Raw genomic sequence first — 19362 nt, 5'->3', positions numbered from 1 at the left:
AAAAGCAAGAGACTGAGGCAGCCTGTGAGGTGATTGTTACCAGATGAGGGGGTCGTCCATCCAGCCGCACTCTGTGACAGACAAAAGATTGCAGCGACTTTTTCCTCATCCTCTCCTCATTTGTGTTTGTGCATGCACATGTGTGTGTGTGAAAAAGAGATTTAAAGCATGTTCAAGTCGTTTTTTCTGGGTGGGGGGGGGGGGGGGGCTGGGGGGGGGGGCGTGTCTTTAATGAATACGGGCTAAACCCCCCATTTCTCAATTGGGTGAGCTGGCAGCTGGCGTATGTGTGTCCCATTCAAATAGATTGACATGTTTAATTTGACAATTAAGAAAACAAAGGGCTCCATTTAGAGCCACAGTCGGAGGCTGTGTACACTGTGTGTGTAAGTGTGTGTGCGTGTCCAGATTCTCCCCTGAATTGAAAGAGACAGAAGGGGAAGTATTGTGGATGCAGGAGCCTAAAAAGCCGAAGCAAATCTGAATCGTCAGTTTAGATAAGGAAGAAAAGAAAAGAAGGCGTAAATAAAGGCAAGCAAGAACAGAATGGACTGCTAATTCAAACTTCTAGGCCCAAACCTACTGCTGTGCCAGTCAATGGCTCATGCATGTGAGTATTTACAGTTGTGGGTAAGCATTACCTCAGTTTACCTCAAAGCAGCGGCAGACCACAGGGATTTAAAGGTGATGCAAATAAAACCCGCACATGGTGTCTCTTTTCAGCTGGCTGAGGATTGTGAACCTCACATTAACTGAGTCATAGTTTAAGTGTTGGAAAAGCAAGCTGAGCGCTGCACGCACACATGCATTATCTGTCTTGCAAATGTGCATGAAATTATGTTGTTTCCTAATAGGTATACAAATAACTTTATATGGGTTTTGGCCTAAAAAACCCACCTCAGTACTTACTTAAAGGGGATTATGGGAGCTGTTAAAAGAAGGTGCAATTGCATGTAACTCTGTGTAGAGCTTTCAGCATTGATTTTACAAGTTGAATCTGGAGTAATTTTCTTTATCTGTATGTATCTTAGATATGACCCAAGCACCATCAATTCAGACTACATACTTTAGGTCGTTTGTTGTGTGTGTCTGTTATTTCTCTCTGATACATTTGTAAGAAATTTTTTTAAAGGTATTTTTTAATAGGATGTGTCACGTGACCAGAACATACAAACTGCATTGTACTTTGGCTCTATGAGGCGCAGATCTACATCATCGCTTTACAGATGCCAACACCTCTCTCCATAATTCCCTCTGTTCCCCCCCGCCCCCCTGCCTCCTGCTTTCTCCTCCTCTCTCTACCCTCTATGTGGGTCCTGAGAATCCCGTTACCATGGCTACCGCTGAACGATGGCTCCAACCCTTTGAAAGCCATCACGCTTCCCCCATCACATACATGCACGCATACACATGCTATTTGTATGAAGTAATGGCGATCATCCCTCACATGGGTGAGTGTTCATATGAAGACTGTCTGCCTGCTCCTCTCTGTGCCCAGTTACAATAACATGACCCCACTCTCCCCCTGACAGCAATGAAAAATACCTCTGGATGGAAGATTACTCCCCTGCAGACACACACACACACACACACACACACACACACACACATACACTCACACACACACACAGTCTGCACAATCTGCATTCTTCAGGGCGTTCTAATTTGCAAAGACAGACAGAGTCCCCTCATTGGAGCCATTATCATCTAATCAAAAGCATTTCTATTGCATCCTTGTGGCATTCTTTGATCCCATTCTCAGTCTGCATGTCATAAAAGAAGTCACGTAAACAATGGAGTACATGGTCGCCTATTTAAAGGGAAAGAAGACTGAAAGGAAATATTGGTCATCTTTAACTCTGTCTTGAAAACGCTTTGTACATTTGACCTGCACTGCTGGTCTGCTGGCTGCCTGTCTTTTATAACTATATGTGTAAATGTGTGTCCAGGCAAGGTGTCAGAGAGAGAAATAGCCTGTTTCAAGGGTGCACTCGGACAGATAGAGGTGAAGTCACCAAAACACACACACACACACACACACACACACACAAGTAAGCCGTGATGAATTGGCTCGGCCCCACCTCCCCTAACCCCCCTTCTACGTCTCTCATTGTCATGGTAACCATCAGCACCTCAGCTGCATCCTGCATTCATGCTTTCACACCACATGCTCTGCGCCTTTCATCACTGCCTCTTTTTTCAAACCCTCTCCCTCGCTCTCTAAAATGTGCAGAGTCCTGATCTTTCCAGAGCTCTTCATGTCTTGACTATAAATCATCCACATATTCATCTCTTCATTAGAGACATATTGTGATGTTGCTAGATGTTGCAAGAGCACTACAATAGCACTCCATTTCTTGCATAAAATCCTTTACATGATTGGAAGTATGTGTGAGTGAACAGACTGTATTTAACTACTTGGTCTGCAATGGCATCAACATGGTACTCTGACGTCATTGGTCGTCTGTTGTAGCACCAGTCACTATCACATTGAAATTATTTGTATATTACTATTATAATAAAATCATATACAAACAAAACAAAACTAACCAGTGTATTGTTTAATGTTTGCATTTACCTTTAACATGAGTAAAGAGGACAAATAAAAACAGCAAAAAGAAGAATTGTTGATGAAAACAATTGTTGATGAAAACAATTGTTGCGTCTGTTGTTCAAATGTTTTTTTTCTTAGAGTGTATTGCAAAAAAAAGCTGATACAATACAAATTAAAACAACTGCAGTACACAATTTTCATCAGCCAAGATCTGACTCTCTCTCATTACCATCACTGCATGCTTCATTACGACATAGCGTGTTTAGTGTACATAGCATTACACGTTATTCAACACACTAAGCAGTATCATCTGTTCTGCACTTCCTGTGATCCCAGTTTCTCCATCTGCACGACTTGAAAGAACTGTTCTTTAGATAAGAAACAACGGCTGTGTAGAGGAACATACCAATTCGATGGATTCACATCAGCTCTTGTATCCGGTATTAGAGCTGCAGATCCGGCTCTCCAAGAGTCTTGCAATCAAGCAGCTCTCCTATAATCGTCCCCTGGGGCGGGGCACAAAATACTCTCAACAGCCCTCAAGTGCTGTACGAATTAACCAGTGTGTATGTCTGTGTTTGCATGTATATGTGTGTCTGTGTGAGTGAAAACCACTTGACAACATCAGAAAGCACTAGCGTTTTTCTAAATTGATATTCCCTTACAAGGAGTAGGACGCTGGCCGGGTTACCAATGTCTGCCTCTGCTCCAGCTACAGAGAGACTGGGCATCCCCAACATAACAGGGCTCCTCCATTAACAATCCAGACTGACAAAGCCCTGACAGGAATGGCTTGTACGATCATTAGCAGACACAAGCATAACTACAGCCTGTCTCTGTTCACAATCTTTCTTCCACACACACCATTCAAAAGATACAGCACTTCATTCAACTGTAGCCTTTTCTCTGAGTGGCCACAATTGCCATTCAAAACCCTGACTAACTTATTCCAATGCTCCACGTGAAGTTGTTTTTTTGACATGGCCTATTTAATTGGTGTTATTTTAGTTGCATTACTTGTGATTGGCCTTTAGTTTGTGGATTATATCTATTTATGAGGTTTAATCTGTGTTGTGAGAATATATTTCAGATGAATAAATAAGCAAATCCCATCCTTGCCAAACCTTCCTTGTTAATACATGAACCAAAAAACATGATTCCTCTCCTCTGTATAAAAATGGTGTAGGATATCAGATCCAATAAAAAATGTCTCCCATTTAATCTTGCCACCGACCGACTGCTCACACTTTCCACACCAGTCCTGCTCTGCTGAGCCATGATGTGAAAACATTAAGCTTTGGTGAGTGACAGCAGATATAACACCAGATGTTGACATTCAGAGATGGCTGGCTCCCTCTGGTTGTCTCTTCCGTTGATGCCATACGTAGGAGCACGTAGGAGTTAAACATCATCAAGCAAAGAGAGCCGAGTGTGTGATTGCTCCGAAAATCCAGAATCAAACTGGTGACAGCAATATATCTGTCAACCGTTTACGCAACGTACATCTCTTCTGCCTGTCTTTCTCATGGCTGTGCACTTTGACTTGAGAACATCACCTCGTAGCACTTTTATTGCTGAATGCTGTTGTTTCAAAACCAAGAGATTTATTCCAAGTAGTATAAAGAACTTCCTAAACTGCACACTGTGCACCGGGGTTTGTTAGGCCGCAGTAAATCTGATCCAAAACCACAGAGCTAAATTTAGGCCACATGCTCCAGAAATGTTGGTACCCCTAAATTGACATTAAATTTGACACATCCTTACTCTCAAAGTTAAATCACTTGCAACAGCAAGGCAGAACACAGGCCAAATCAGATGATTTACATAACCTCAGCCAACACCTATCGCCCTGGCCAAATGCCTGTAAATGTACTCAGTGTAAGGTTAAAAAAACACGACTACTGTTTCATGCCAGAGAGATTCCTTTTAGAGTCCTTACACGACTCCAACACAAACACCTTGCATGATCTGACTGCAAGACATGCTGCTATGAAAAAAACAACTTTCTGTCATAGTTCTTACAAGAGCTTTGTCCAAATTGCAGGGTGGGGATACTGAAAGGCACAGTGACAGGAAAGATGAAGAATCCCTTTTCCATAACTTAAGGAATTACACAGTATAGTTGGTGAGAAAAAGATAGACCACCCTGAAGGCAGCTGAAAGTTGCCTGAAGATGAATATTTGAATGTCCAGTGAAAGCCGCACGCCTTGTCAAGAATGTTTAAACTCAAGAGGTTAGAGAAATAATTTAAGCCATTATTGATAAACTCAATGGAGCTTTCCTTATAATGCAGCCGGTGTTCATTCAAAGGAATATCAGAGCTATTTGTGCTGAAATTATAGACCTTGGCCCAAATAGAGAAATTATAGACGAGACTGCATTAAGCACGGCTTCTAAAGAGTCCAACCCACACTCAGTTAGGTGGTCAATTTAAATGGAAAAAAGAGATTTATTCCTCATCTCAAGGCTGCTTATTAAATTAGTATTCTGCTTATCCTGCATGGACGAGTGCCCTGAGTCCAGAAGGCTACAGTCTGAAGGAAAGAGACAGGAGTTTGGAATCAAGAAAAAGTTAACAATCAAAATCACTTAATATTTTGACAAATGATTTTCTCTTCCAGTATTTTAAACCCCTTACTGATCACCTATCCATCCGTTGTCATCACGTTGTCATTAATCATCCCGTAGCCCTTGCGGCTCAAGGTTTGTACAGTTCAATGAAACAAATCACAGCAGTTGCCCGTGCAAACAGTAAAGTTATTTCCACTCCTGTAGTCCTTCCAACCCGGTCCGCAGCCAGCCACCACACACACACATGCACGCTCACATGCACAATGGCCCACAATGGAAATAAATCGCTGAGTTTTTTGTGTTTTTTTTATCTCTAAAGCTCATGCTCCAGGGTTTCATCCTGTTCTTCTGTTCTTCTCTGTACATATATTTAGTTAGATTTATGAACCTTCTTCCAAAGTTGTTTAATTACAAATGTGCTTAACATATATTTACAGTTAAATGCATCACGTCGGCCCAGGCACAGTACAGCTCAGTGAAACCAGACAGAAATAACAAGGGAGAAATGGGGATTGATGAAGGGCAGAGTGGGCAGGAAGAAGTAAGAGATTCTCATAAAAAAAATCCTCCCTGGTAGTGGAAACTTTCTTTCATTCTTTCTGGTGCTGCTCGAACCTTTAATAGACAACTCATGGTGAGAACTATCCTTATTAAAGCTGGAGTCCGCGGAAAAGACAATATGAGGGGCACGCATGATAGAAATGCATCTGGGAGATGTAAAGAAAGTGTGAAGCGTGATGCAGACCATACTGGATATAAAATGCTTTTTGTAAGTTGGTGCCATTAATAAAAAAACACTGCGTATTTTGGCAAAGCGAACGCAATGCTAGATCTGGAATACTAATGTTTCCCTCTCGGCTTCTCTCAGCATCTCCACGTTTGAGTTTCTGAGGTGAGAAGGAAGTCAAAGAGGAGAAGTGAGATGATTAAATGGATGATGCATTTGAGAAAACAAATATCTGGAGCTGCACAGTCTTTGACTCCTGAGATGAAAATAAATAGCAAGAGAGCTGGGACAGACACAACAACAGAGGAGCAGAATCAGTCAGATAACGTCTCTAACAACCACGCGGACAGACACATACAAACAAGTCGTCTCCTCCAGTAGCGCAAAAAATAACAACAAAGAAAAAAAATAATTTAACGACTTGAAACATTCAGATCTTTTTATGCCACAGACACAAAAACCCTGCGCTCAAAGGGAAATGTCTTGGTCACACCCAACTGTGACTTCAAATCCAACACGTAAAGCAGAAATGACAGAATCTGATACACTGGGAAACAACTGCTCGTACCGCCCTTCACCCCTAACTTATCGACCACCTGCTGTCCCAAACTGTAGAGCCCCTCCCAAAGCCAATACAATCGAGAGAAACAGAGGAAGCATACTAATTTACACCAACTTAACTCAGTGCGTCATGAAATTAGATTACTGTGACCAAATGAACTGCGGCGGGCCGAAAGGATCACCTGCTGATCACTTGTGCTGCTCGTGTGTGTGTGTGTGCCTGTGAGTTTGTTCCTTTCACTCTCAAACTCCAGTGTAGGAGTGAGAAGCAATATGAGATGAGAGATGACAAAATGGTGGCCAAGTCGGAGATAAAAAAGATGTCTGGACGCCAGATACGTTTGAAAAGAAACACCATGCGAAGGCAGCCCAGGAGAGCTGGAAGAGCGAGATAGGCAGGAGAGAAGAGACAGATAGAAAATGTGTGCATGTGTGTGTGTGAATGGCTTCAGTTTCGTTTGTGTGGTATATGGAGGATCTTGTGCCTGCAGCTGTTTGATATCAGAGTGTTCCACTGAGGAGCGATCTCCACTGTGTTCACACTAAAGCTGAAGGTGTCCAGCATGTCAGTTTCTGCAGTAAAGACTTTTCTATAAGCACATTTATTTTTTTTACACTAAATTTTTTTACATTTTTGTGGAGAGTGATTTGCTGATATTCAGGAACTCCTCTTGCAGAGGTGTGCCAATAATGTTGACTTGGTTAGGTCAATTTAGATGATTAATTGAGGATTTACTAAATAGAATATATTTGGATTGTGAATATTTGATTGGACAAAAGAAGCAATTTCAATATGTCACCGTTAGGTGTGGGAAATAATCAAAGTAGAGTAAGTAAAAGTCCCATGAGAAGTAAAACTGATGCATTAACTTAATTAATTATGTAGTGTTGAAATGCTTATCTTTAAAATGGTCCACTGATGCGGGGAGAGACCAAGAAAGAAACTCTTTCCATACTTGAGTCTCACAATAGTTGAAACCAGTACAGGAGCCATAATGGTAAAAGTTAAGAAAAAAAGAAAAAAAGAATGGAAATTGAGATACTCACTAACAGATGAGATGAATAAATGGAATAAAACCCAGCCAGACTCGAGAGAGACAGAAAGAAAGAGATTGAGAGGAGAAAATCCCTCGTTGCCATATGGTACGGAGTATTGGGCTTAATGAGGCGTGAGGCCATTCTCTCCACAGAGGCATCGGCCAGACAGATCACACTTGAATGAACACTCTGATAGGGTTAACACACCGCATATGCCAACAGCTAGTGATATGGAACCAAACTACTGCTTCTGAGGGGAAAAAGAAAGGCAAAAGTAGGATTTATTCAACCCGAGCCAGAATCCAACACACATCAAAGAGCCGAACAATGCTCTTCCAAAAACAGGGCTCTGAACTGGTGCCTTCACTAAATAAAGTACCATGTTCACCATCTTAGTCGAGGATTATAGCATTTTCTAATTATCAGTCAGCACAAATGACATCTGAGGCTGCCAGTCTCGTGTCTCTTCATTTGCAGGTATTTGGCAGCAAAGGTCTGGGGATCTTCAAAGTCAGGAGAATTTATCCTCTATAGGGACAATTGCTGTCTAAAGAGAATTTCATGGAAATCCATCCACTAATCAATTTGACAGACCAATCAACTGATAGACCAGAGTGCCGTTGCCACCTCTACTCATTCTGTTAGCGTAGGCGTTCATATAATGAAGATGTCAAGGATTGCAACATAGATATTTCTAAAAACACCAGAGCAACTGTTCTTTCAAGCCAGCCATTACCGGCGTACAGTGAACAAATAAAGCCCACCTCATTATGTGGGACGTTTATTAGCGCATGAGCGTAAAACCAAGATGGATTTTCTTCATGGCTTCTGAGCTTCCAGTGACAAACAGGTGATGAATTCACAGTCAGTGTTGAAGGAAGTTATGAGAATAGTTTGCATGGCAGACACACCAACCTGATCCCTCACCACACACATCGTGTCAACTTCGCTGGCAGCTGAGAGACGTGTGAGCCGGTGGGAGAGAGTGTGAGACAGATACAGAAATACAGAACCAGAGACAGGGTAAGTGTGTCAGAACACCGGCCAGCTGTTAACAGCATGAAACGATTCACCGCATTTTGGATCTCGCTGGTGTCTGTTTGTGAACGAACCCAACTATTTGTCTGCGCTGATCACCAGATGCCACCAGGGCATGTGTTGACATGTGATCTCTCCAACCTGCAGCCGTTCTTCACGCAGCTATTGATGCTAGCAAATGAAACACACTGACAGATTAATTAAAACACACAAGATAAAGTTTCAACAGAGCGCGGCCGCATTAAAGCACAGCTGCCACTGTTCGAGAACAAGCATTGAAGGAAGGCATCAAAAGGACAATAACTATAATTGCCCCCCTACCCGATCAGATTTTCAAGCTTAATAAAAACTATAGTGTGTTTATTGTGAGTCTGGGCTAGCAGAGCGTGAAAAGCCCTAAATCGAAGCTCTGGTTTGGTCTGGCTCTGGTTTTTTGCCGGGGTCAGATTCACCACCAGCAGGAGACTGGTCTGGTGTTACAAGAAGCTTAAGAAGGACACCTTCCTGTTTTCAGTGAGTTACCAACTGTTTCTGGGTCTATTGGTTTATCAAATGTGATTAGTCTCAGAGTGCATGTGTGTGTGTATGTTTTAAATATGATTAGTATTTCCTTATAGAGCCGTAGAGACTTTAGCCATGGGGTTCCAGACTTTGGACTTCAGACCAAATTGCTGATTGCTTTGACAGGCAGACGTGCTGTGTTTGTTTAAGTGGTTTAGCGGGGAGTTCAGGAGGACTAACTCCACCTGTCAAAAGAAACCTGTCTCCTCTCCAATATGTTTTTTCTCTATATCAGTCGCCTTCACACTCCACTCTTGTTTTACCTGCCTACCCACAAGGTCTGCTCCATAGGTGAGATAATATGCCTGTCTGTCAAAAAACATTTTATGTAGAGCAAGATTTGGTCACATTTGACTGGTGAGAATGAAATCGCCACCATGAGGTTAACATGTCCTCTTGACAAGCTGTTTGGTGTATGGCAAAGCATCTCAAATATCCAGATTTCCGAAGAAATTTGCTGTGGACAGCCGTCATTTAATAGTAAGATTGTAATTACATTTACTAAGAACATCTATCCTCCATAGAGGTTGCACCATTTCTATTGTGGATACTCCCTAACCAGTCTTGCATTAGTCTCAGGTCCGAATGTCACTTTATTTGCTAGCTATATCATAATCAGGGGCATATTCATGTTCCTTTAGGGATAATCCCTCTGCATTAAAGTTTACCTCCAGTGCTAGCATGGCTTCAAGGTTTTAATCATCATTCACCAAAATTCCCTGCCTTATTTCTTTTTGATTCTGAAAATTATTAATTGTTATAGCATGGTGTTCAAATGTCATCTACCAACAAGCAGTGCAGTACTGTTGTAATGTTGTACGGCAATACCAGCAAGCTTTTCTCTACAGGTTTGTACATCTCCCAGCTGAGCACATCTGTGCCTCTGTTGAGATGATTAAGTGTTGTTTAACAGGCTTGACCAGGAAACCACATGGTTAACATCCCAGGGGAGATGCATCACCTGCTGAACATGAGTTACTGCCTTCAAAAGGGTATACAAGTACACAAACACAGATATGACATACAGGAATGCTCATAGAGACACGCATGAAAACGTTGTCTTTCTGTTTTGCCATCTCATTCTCACTATTTAATTCGGCCTTTGTTCGGTCCTTTTATTTCATTTGCACTATTATTATTTTTTAATCAATGGGTCTTCTAGCTTGCATCTCATCTGTTGATGTCTGCATTTGAGGTTTGACAGAAGCGTGAATGTCACTGCTTGTGAGATGAACAGTGGCTACCCAACGTGGAGCAACGCTAGATGTGAGCATGTTATTGGATTTGACAGAAAATCTGCAAGGAGGGAAATACTGTTACTGTCTCTAAAATAAAATCCCCCAGATTGTACAGGAGAAAAAGAACAACTATGAGGCATTCAAATAGGTCCCACACAGATCAGACGATTCCAGTAACATTTGCATGCGAATAAGAGTTTAAAATGCTCCACTTATATGTTTGTCACTTTTCCTCACAAGCAGCAATTCCCACTGTTCTCATGACCCCTTACCTTCTCAGGATATGAACCTGAATCAGATGGATGTGCATACAAACACACACACACACACACACACACACTCACTGAGGCACCATAACCTCTCCTGCCTGGGAAATACTTTAAGGAAGCGGGGGAAGAGGAAAGCAGGGAAACCAAGAAATAAATAACTCTTTTGTGTCGCGGCTACATAAACAGTGCAGCACATTACAGATTACTTTAGGAGCCCAACTGATAAGAAACTTCCTCCACACTATTACGTACATTCATACTTATTTCTGAGTGGAAAATCAAAATAGACATCATGAGGAAGATACAAAAAAAGAGAAACTGAGCAAATAAGTAACAAAAACAGAAACTGATATAATGTGAGAGAAGAAAAAGAGAGTTTAGTGAAGACTAACTTTGGCAGAAAACAAATTAAAAAACAACCCCTTACTTGATGTGTGTATGTGTCCCACTCAATGAAAGATGTATTCTGATAACATATTTCCCTGTTTAGATATTAACCATTTGCTGATTTCCCCCTATTTTTACACAAATCCAAACTGAGCCAGCCAGTCCAGCATAATCATTCCTAAAGTCAAACAGTGATTGTTATCTATTGTAAATATTGGTTCAATTCTGAGAACATTCTGCCGTAGCCTCGACTCTGTTGGGAACGTGACGAAACATCACAACTGGATTGCCGGTGCCAAATAACATCACACAAAAATGTAAACTGGGTCGACTGGACCAGCTGACCCAATTCTTCACTTTGTCACTTTCTTGACAGAGTAAAATACCAAATGCTCCCCAATCTAGACAGTTGGTTGGCACGCAAGATGAGAAAATACAGAACAAATCTGGAACAACATCCGTTAGGGTATGATGTCAGGTATAACATCATTTGCGTGAGTCCTCTCTGAATGGCCACATATTTCAAAGGCCCAGAAAAAAAGTTTACTCTAACTACCATTATCTTGCAAATCGCAGCCCCTATGGGTGGACTCTTGCCTGGATCTTGAGGAACGTGCCGGAATGAGCAACTCAAGTCTTATTCACTCACTTTGGCATCAAAACCACCTGTGGTGTCTGGCGTGGGATAACGCCTGCACCTACTGCCAGAATAACTGCAGGCTAGGATTAAAGAAACGACTAACAGTTGAATTGTTGCAGCAACTGGGTTTGAGGTTGAGGGGTTTCAATGAGTTGGTTGAGGGATACAATAATTCAACAAAGCAGTCTAATTAGGAGCACATTACAGGGTTTAATAATTCAGCAATGGACAGCCTGTATCTGGGATTGTAAAGACACATCGGAAATAAATTACGTTAAGGCTGTTTATATCCGTATTGCTTTTTTTATTTCTCACCCCTTCCCAAGGTTATTACATCTCTCTTTTTTCTTTTTAATTAATTAGCATCTCATATCCCTCCTCTTCATTACATCCCCTTACTTACTTCCCTTACAGGCCTATAAGCAAGTTTCCACATACATGGTCAACTACCGGTATTTATCTAATTCCAGTTCGGTCCAAAACGTTTTATTAGAGCCACTGCATGTTTAGGTTTTAGCAGCAGGCATTGAGGCGCAGAAATTGGTCTAAACAGTGCCTGATGCCGAGTTAAGACCCTGCTGGAAGACAAACATCCAGTCATCCTTTCTTTCATTTCTCGGGAGAGGTCCTTCTTATACAAAAAACCTGCTAGAATCAAGATAAAAGCAAGACAGTCGAGCTGCGGCCCGATACAAAGGGCTCACCCTATGCTGATGGCTTGGTTACTATGGCAACCATATGAGGTGAGAGAAAGGACATGCCAGCACAGAGTAAATCTTCTCACAGTAGATTCAGGAATGCAGGTGAAGTCTGCCTCCCTGGCCTCCCTCTCTCTCTCTCTCTGTTTCTTTTTTCTCCCATAAATCGTTTTAACCTTAAATTAACACACAGAATGGCTTCCTCTTCTCCTCTCTGCTCAGTTTTTATGAATCACATCGCAATGCTTCCAAGTGCATGTTTTTCTGAAATATATCTTTGAGACTGCTTTTCACTTCAGATATGACTTTGAATTCCAGACTCATTTGTATGAATGTATAAATCAGGCTTTTGCCGGGGGAGTAATCAGAGAGAGCTTACGGGGAGGGTGTGTGTAAAAAGAGAGAGTGAATAAAGAGGACAAAGGAGGCAGTGAATACTTGGTTTTGGCTGCGGGCAGGTCTTCTCCAAATTAAAGAAGAACAGAGTGAAAGAGAGCTGGATAAAAAGATTGAGAAGGAAAGAAGGCTGCAGAGAAAACTTGTTCAGGGTGTCCTCTTACCTCTAAGAAGCAGGTCCCAGCTGGGGTGTTCTCCTTGATGGAGGCATTGTAGAAGTTGCTAGAGAACACAGGTGTGTTATCGTTAACATCCTGCAGCACAATGTCCACCTTTGCTGTGGAAGACAACGGCGGGCGACCGTTATCTGTTGCAACAACAGTCACACTCGGTGCTGGTTCTGATTCGAAGTCCAGAGCCGACGCTGTGGTAATGATTCCAGTGACCTTGTCGATGGAAAACCAATCAGAGTGAGAGTTTTTTCCCTTGAGGAGGCTATATCGTACGTCCCCATTGGGGCCCTGGTCCTTGTCTCTGGCAGTTACTTGGAGGACAAAGGAGCCAGGATAGACAACCTCAGGAATAGTCTGTCTGTAGGCCTGCTGGTCGAAAAGAGGGGGGTTGTCATTGACATCAGTCACCTGAATGGTGAACGATGACTCCGCCCTGAGAGGAGGTGTGCCGGAGTCTGTGGCCATGACTCTCAGGTCATAGGAATCCCGTTCCTCTCGGTCCAAGACCTGGTCCACATATATCAGGTAGATGATGCTGTCCTTGGTTGTAAGAGCAAACTTCCCATCACCCCCCTCAAGGGACACATTCACGTTGGCATACTCTCCATAGTCTGGGTCTGTCACAGATATCCGAGCAACGTACTGGCCTGGTTGGGCCCCTTCGGAGATCCTCGGAGAGCCGTCCTCACTGAGGAAAATGATGGTCATGGTGGGCTGGTTGTCATTGTAGTCACGGACATGAATGGTCACAAAGGCGTTGGTCACCTGTGAAATTGTGCAATATTCATGTTACTTTTATTTTTTAAATACAGAAAACAGAACAAAACTCCTTGTAATAATGACCCTTCAGGAAAACATATATATATATATATATATATATATATATATATATATATATATATATGTGAAACATATTACCTGTCATCATTAAATTAACAGCATTTTGTGCCGTTATTAATAATCATAATGCAATTACCTCAGGCTGGCTGGCGTTATCCCTGGCCTGGACCACCAGTTCATGAACCCTCTTGAGTTCATAATCCAAGGGCCTATTCAGAGTTATGACCCCAGACTTGATATCTATGACAAAGGAGCGATCAGGGTCACTCTGACGGCGGTTGATTTCATAAAGAACCAGACCATTATCGCCTTCATCCTCATCTATTGCAAACACCTGAAAAGATAAGAAAGTCTTTGAAATTAAAATGACCCTGGACCATGTGGATTTACAGACAAAAGAACTGTTATTGATGTATTGACTCACTATCCAAACACTGACAAGACTTGAGCTAACCTGTAGGATGCTACTGCCTTGTGGGAGGCTTTCAGAGATAATAGCGTGGTATCTGGTCTGATTGAAGACCGGCGCGTGATCGTTGATGTCTGTCACGGTCACTTCCAGGGTCATGGATCCCATCCTTCTGGGGGATCCCCCATCAAAGGCCTCCAGGACCATGGTGTAAAGTGAGCGTTTCTCCCTGTCCAGAAGTCCATTGACCACCAGGTCTAGATACAGCACCTTGTTAGCAGCTCGCTTGGTCTCCAGTCTGAACGCCTGGCCTATGTTGCCCTCTCGAATAGCGTAGCCTTGAGTGGTCAGTTGGTCCTTATCTGCATCTGTTGCAGGCTCCAGGGAAAACCTTGTCCCCACTGCGGTATGCTCAGGGATCTTAAGAACAGCGTTCTTTTTGGGGAACACGGGTGCATGGTCGTTGATATCAATTACGGTGATCGACACCTCAACAGTGACTCCTGTCATTGTCACAGCGATAAAGCTATAGTGGTCCCTTTGCTCGCGGTCCAGACGGCGTGCAGTCGTGATGATGCCTGTGGTTTCGTCAATGTTGAGATCGTTGCTGACACCTGTGCTCTCGTGGTCCGATATGAAGTAAAGACCCCCAATTTCACCGGGCGGTAACCCAGCACTGATGTCACCTACGATGGTCCCAGCCGGCTGCTCCTCATCAAGCTGGAGCTCCAGTGCTCCAAGGACAGTTGTAGACTGAACAAGAACAAGGAGGGTGCATAAATAAAACAGTGGCTTTTGTCGCCAGGGACTTGAACACACGCAGGGTCCGCTGACCCGAGCCCTCGGTCTTGACCCTTTACTTGTTATCGGCATGGTTGGGTTGTGTTACACCTGGGGGAAAGAAAGTGAGAGGAGAAAACTATCAGCCAGAGAAAAGATGTATTTCTTCAAGTAACAATATCTTTTATGATGTGTGAATTGAGCAATTGAACAGCTTTTTTTATTCTAACATTAAAACATGTTTTCCACAGTGAAGTATGCAACTTAAATCCTTACATGACAATCTGCTAACACTTTTACAATCCTCAACCTATATTAAATACACATTTAAATGGACATTTGTAAAAAAAATTAAGAACTTTTCAGCTGAGTCATGAAGATTTGAAAGAGCATACACATTGAAGTCTAAATCTGTCCAGGATCCACATTGGCTTGAACCACATTGAGAACAGAATCATAAACTATATTTATCTAAAGGATAACCAGTTGTATTCACTGGGTGAGGATATTTTAAAGTGTCTGGAGCGGCCACACACTCAAATCCCAAGGGAAAACACATTAAAGACACTAAAATGGTCACCAAAATCCTTTGTAAGATTTTTTTTATGATAGAAAATGCTTACACACACACTTACAAATACATGGAATGCATGGGAAAGTAAGTCCATGGCTGCTATAGCTTGGCTTTTATGGGGAGAAGCAGACATGTCATTCTTGTTAGCTTAGCTTCTATGTTTCCCAAACTCTATAATATCCTCCTCATGCTAATGTCTTAGTTGGATCTAATCATGAACAGATACACATATTGTGACTATCTACAAAGGCATGCATCAGTTCAGGGTCAACATTTGACAAAAAAATTGATGTTCCTAGTGTGCCAGAAGAGTGGATTTGCCTCATCTGTCGACTGAAAGAAAGGTAATCACAATATCTTAAAGGCTATCTAAAATTCACCTGACACCCACTGTCAAATGTTATTTGACCCAGGTTTGACACACATACTTTTGCAAACTGACGTAAGATTCTGGCAGTACAAATCTAACCTGCATGGCCAACTCTTATCTCACACAAGATAGATGCTCCTTTTAACCCTTGATGAGGTCCACAAATATTTAGATCATGTTCAAACTGAGACCAACTGTTTATGCATGTGAAGATGTATTGAGTGTATAACTCTGAACACATTCTGCAATGAGAAGGGCCATTGAGCCCTAACATAACTCATTCATCAAACTCAAGAGACCAGAGAGATGCTGCTTGAACAATCTTCTCCATTGAAACTCTCTGGAATGTGAATGAGTCCTGCCTCTATTAGCTAATGTTTGGTACTAATCAACATAAGTGTGTGATGCAGGCAAAAGGTCCAGTAGCAGACAGGATGCTCGTTGTCTATGGAGGCTGTTGGCCTTTGCTGACCAGCCATATTCACCTAGATGATCACTCCCCCAGTGCATGTATAGTCTGGACAGTTAACTTTAGGAATGTCTTCCACCTCAGGAGAGAAAGCCAGCTTGCTGCCGGCTGCAGTGTCTGCGCATACATGGAATTGAAGCATTCACACTCACAAATACAAAAAGACTGACCATTGTATGCTGCATGACTGTTTTTCCACATACAATAAAAAAGGAAGAAAAACAGCTTCTTTTTTAAAAGACAATAGTTCATCGAAATGAGGTTACATTCATCCGTCGAAGTAGATTTGCCGTTTCAATCACCATAATCAATGTGAAATATTTGCTTGTCTTAATTTCTTTTCAGTTTCTAATCATCCTTTAGTCCGAAAGAATACGTTTATGGTAGGACAAATTTCTCCCTGCATGAATAACCTAAATCATTACTCTTTATCAAATGCTATTGAGCGAATACAACTCTGTAATTAATGTCAGATTTGCAAAGCTCCTGAATACTTTTGCATAATACATAGAGCAAATAAAAAACATTATTTAATATCTAATTTAATCCTCCTGCAGTCATCCATCCCACCAGTCTTTCTATCGACACTGACCTCCTGCGGTAGTTTATGTGGCCGCCAAGGAAAATAGATTAATAAAGGCTATAGCTCCAGTGGGACAGGGAGAGACACTGATACTGGTCCCTTCGGTGCAGTCACTGATCTCTACATCTGGTCCAGACGGCTGCCCTGGACAGTTGCTTCACTCCTACGCAAAAAAGCAAGCTGAGCTGAGCTCAGCAAGCATACCCGCCTTTCTTTTGGAGTGTTTGTGTTTATGGGACTGTCTGTCTAGAATAAGAAGGGAAATAGAATAGTGGCGTGATGATGAAAAGAAACCTTTCTGAGGCTGGGAGGGAAACTCAGAGTCAGAGCCTTTGGGGTCCCCGCTGTGATGAGATGAATCCACGATACCCCAAATTACCATAATTTGAGAACACCAGAGAGGACAAAAAAAAGAAGAACAGAGAAGGAAGTACTGGATTTAGGACATAATAGAACAAAAGTAACATTCTGAGGGGTGATTACAGTTTGCTTTGGCCTGACTGCCTTATTGTCTTTCGGTCAGAAAGGGAGTATTCCAGAATGTGAGTCTTTTTACGTCCTCTCAGACAAGTCCTCTCTCCCTCAGTGTCAATGAAAGGTTGTATTGATGAACAAATCACATGGCTGCAATGTGTCACTGTCAATGAACAGTTGGTGCATGACATCATCTCCCTTTTGATGTGTGCTGCAATACACTTGTGTTTCCACTAAAAAACACAAGCTGATGAGGGATGGAGAGAACTAGGCTGAAATATAGCTCATGCTAAAAGGCTATTGGCAGAACAGATGGCGAGTGGAAAAGACCACCTTATTCACTCCCTCTAGTGGCACTCTTTATAATAGTATGCTAATTGTGATAAATTATGTTTCTAATAGTTTACATGAATTAGAGTATGCTTAATTTAATCTTAAATGCAAAAAGAAATACAACAAAGAACAAGCTTCAACCATCCGTCTAGTTGCATCAGTCTTTTTACGTCTGTCTTTGTAGGCCTGCACAACACATGTGCATGCGAGCAGTGACATCATCTCTGTGCGACCACATTGACAGACAGGGCAGACCTGGAGGGCTCCATGCAGTCTCAGCCACATTTGATCTGGCATTGCGACCCCATAATCTCCCTCTGGTGTGTGCAAGCCTCAAAGACCCAAATACATGGGCCTCCACTCTTAAGTGCTGTTGCCATATAATAGAAAACCATACTGTTTTCTATAGGATATAAGAATTTAAAGTACTACAGTGTATGTATGAGGATGTGTGTGAGCGTGTTCGCTCTGTAGTATCTCAGTTGTGAGGAATAGGTTTTTCCGTATGCAGTGCCAACTCTAAACAGGCCTCACTATCTCCCTATCCCTCACATGTCTGTCGCTCCTCCTTTCCTCCGTCCGTCCGTCCGTCCCCTCTAATGGATTTAGCAGATCTAGTAGGGCACGCCATAGCTACCCGTGGGCCAAGCTAAACAGGACCAAAAGTCACGAAGTTCCAAGTAAAGAACGGCCACTCAATACTGCCTCTACCTCAGCCATGTTTCTTGTGCTTTGATGGAACAGCTCAGGATTGCATTCAGTTAGTTCCTCAGCGGTTGAGAGGTCTGGCATTGGATGTTGAGAGTTGGCAGCAACTCATTGATCCCTGAAACTGCTTCTGTGCCACCCACAACAAACATTGGCAAGGTCCTGGGATTGACGGTAAAGTCAGACAGGTGAATGAATAAAGGGAAAGCTTATCAAAGTGAAGTCTACAACTTGAGATCAGAAATACAGTATGACTGCCTTGAAAAACACACACTATCCACAACCTTTCCTTTTCAATGCAAAAATCAGATGTATCTCATTTGTCTTTTTGTTTTTGCAATCCATGTCAAGCATGTGCTCTACATTGTGTTATGATACTAGTCTAGATTATCATAGTTCTGGTGCCATTTAAAAGGGTAAAAAACACTTTCTCAACAAGTATACAATTACAGGGTGGCTAGAACAACAACAACAACACTTTAATTGACTGAGAATGAAAGGGTTGACCTGGTTGTGGTGAAGTAGTAAAAAGCATTGTGAGGAAAGGGAGGGAGGGTTGAGAGTCTGGTTGGGGGGTAGAGGATGGAGGAATGCTTTGCTTCACAGTATTCATGTCGTTTGGGTTGTGTGTGTGTTTAGGGGGACGACAACTATGACCCCTGTCTCCACTTTGAGTCGCCTTTCCCCCGATTTCTGGATATAGACGTCCCGTTACCAAACCCAGCTGTCACCAGCTCAGCTGTCTCAGCACTGAGCATTAACTTGTGTGTGTGTGTGTGTGTGTGTGTGTGTGTGCGTGTGTTTGTGTGTGTATTTAAGTTCCCTTCTATGCATATATACCTATGCTTCCTCAGTTCCACTTTTACTTTTTCCTTCATTCCAGACAACACTAAAGGTGGATATCAGTTTCAATTTATTTCCATAGCTGACTATCAAAACAGAATTTTAAGCATATCTAAGCTCCAGCCTC

The 19362-nt window shown here is 42.3% G+C and overlaps 1 protein-coding gene across 1 annotated transcript in view; it reads right to left on the bottom strand.

The window, feature by feature from the left end:
- LOC117743242 (protocadherin-16-like) overlaps positions 1-19362 on the bottom strand; it is a 78109-nt gene that overhangs the window by 50054 nt on the left and 8693 nt on the right. The window contains 3 exon segments of the mRNA XM_034551075.1: positions 12844-13617; positions 13829-14026; positions 14147-14992. Of these exon segments, the coding sequence (XP_034406966.1) occupies positions 12844-13617; positions 13829-14026; positions 14147-14974 (1800 nt within the window). The 5' untranslated portion in view covers positions 14975-14992.

Source organism: Cyclopterus lumpus, chromosome 14, assembly GCF_009769545.1.
Source record: "Cyclopterus lumpus isolate fCycLum1 chromosome 14, fCycLum1.pri, whole genome shotgun sequence".
In the NCBI taxonomy this organism is placed as follows: Eukaryota; Metazoa; Chordata; class Actinopteri; order Perciformes; family Cyclopteridae; genus Cyclopterus; species Cyclopterus lumpus.
This window is presented reverse-complemented; position numbering and strand designations above follow the sequence as displayed.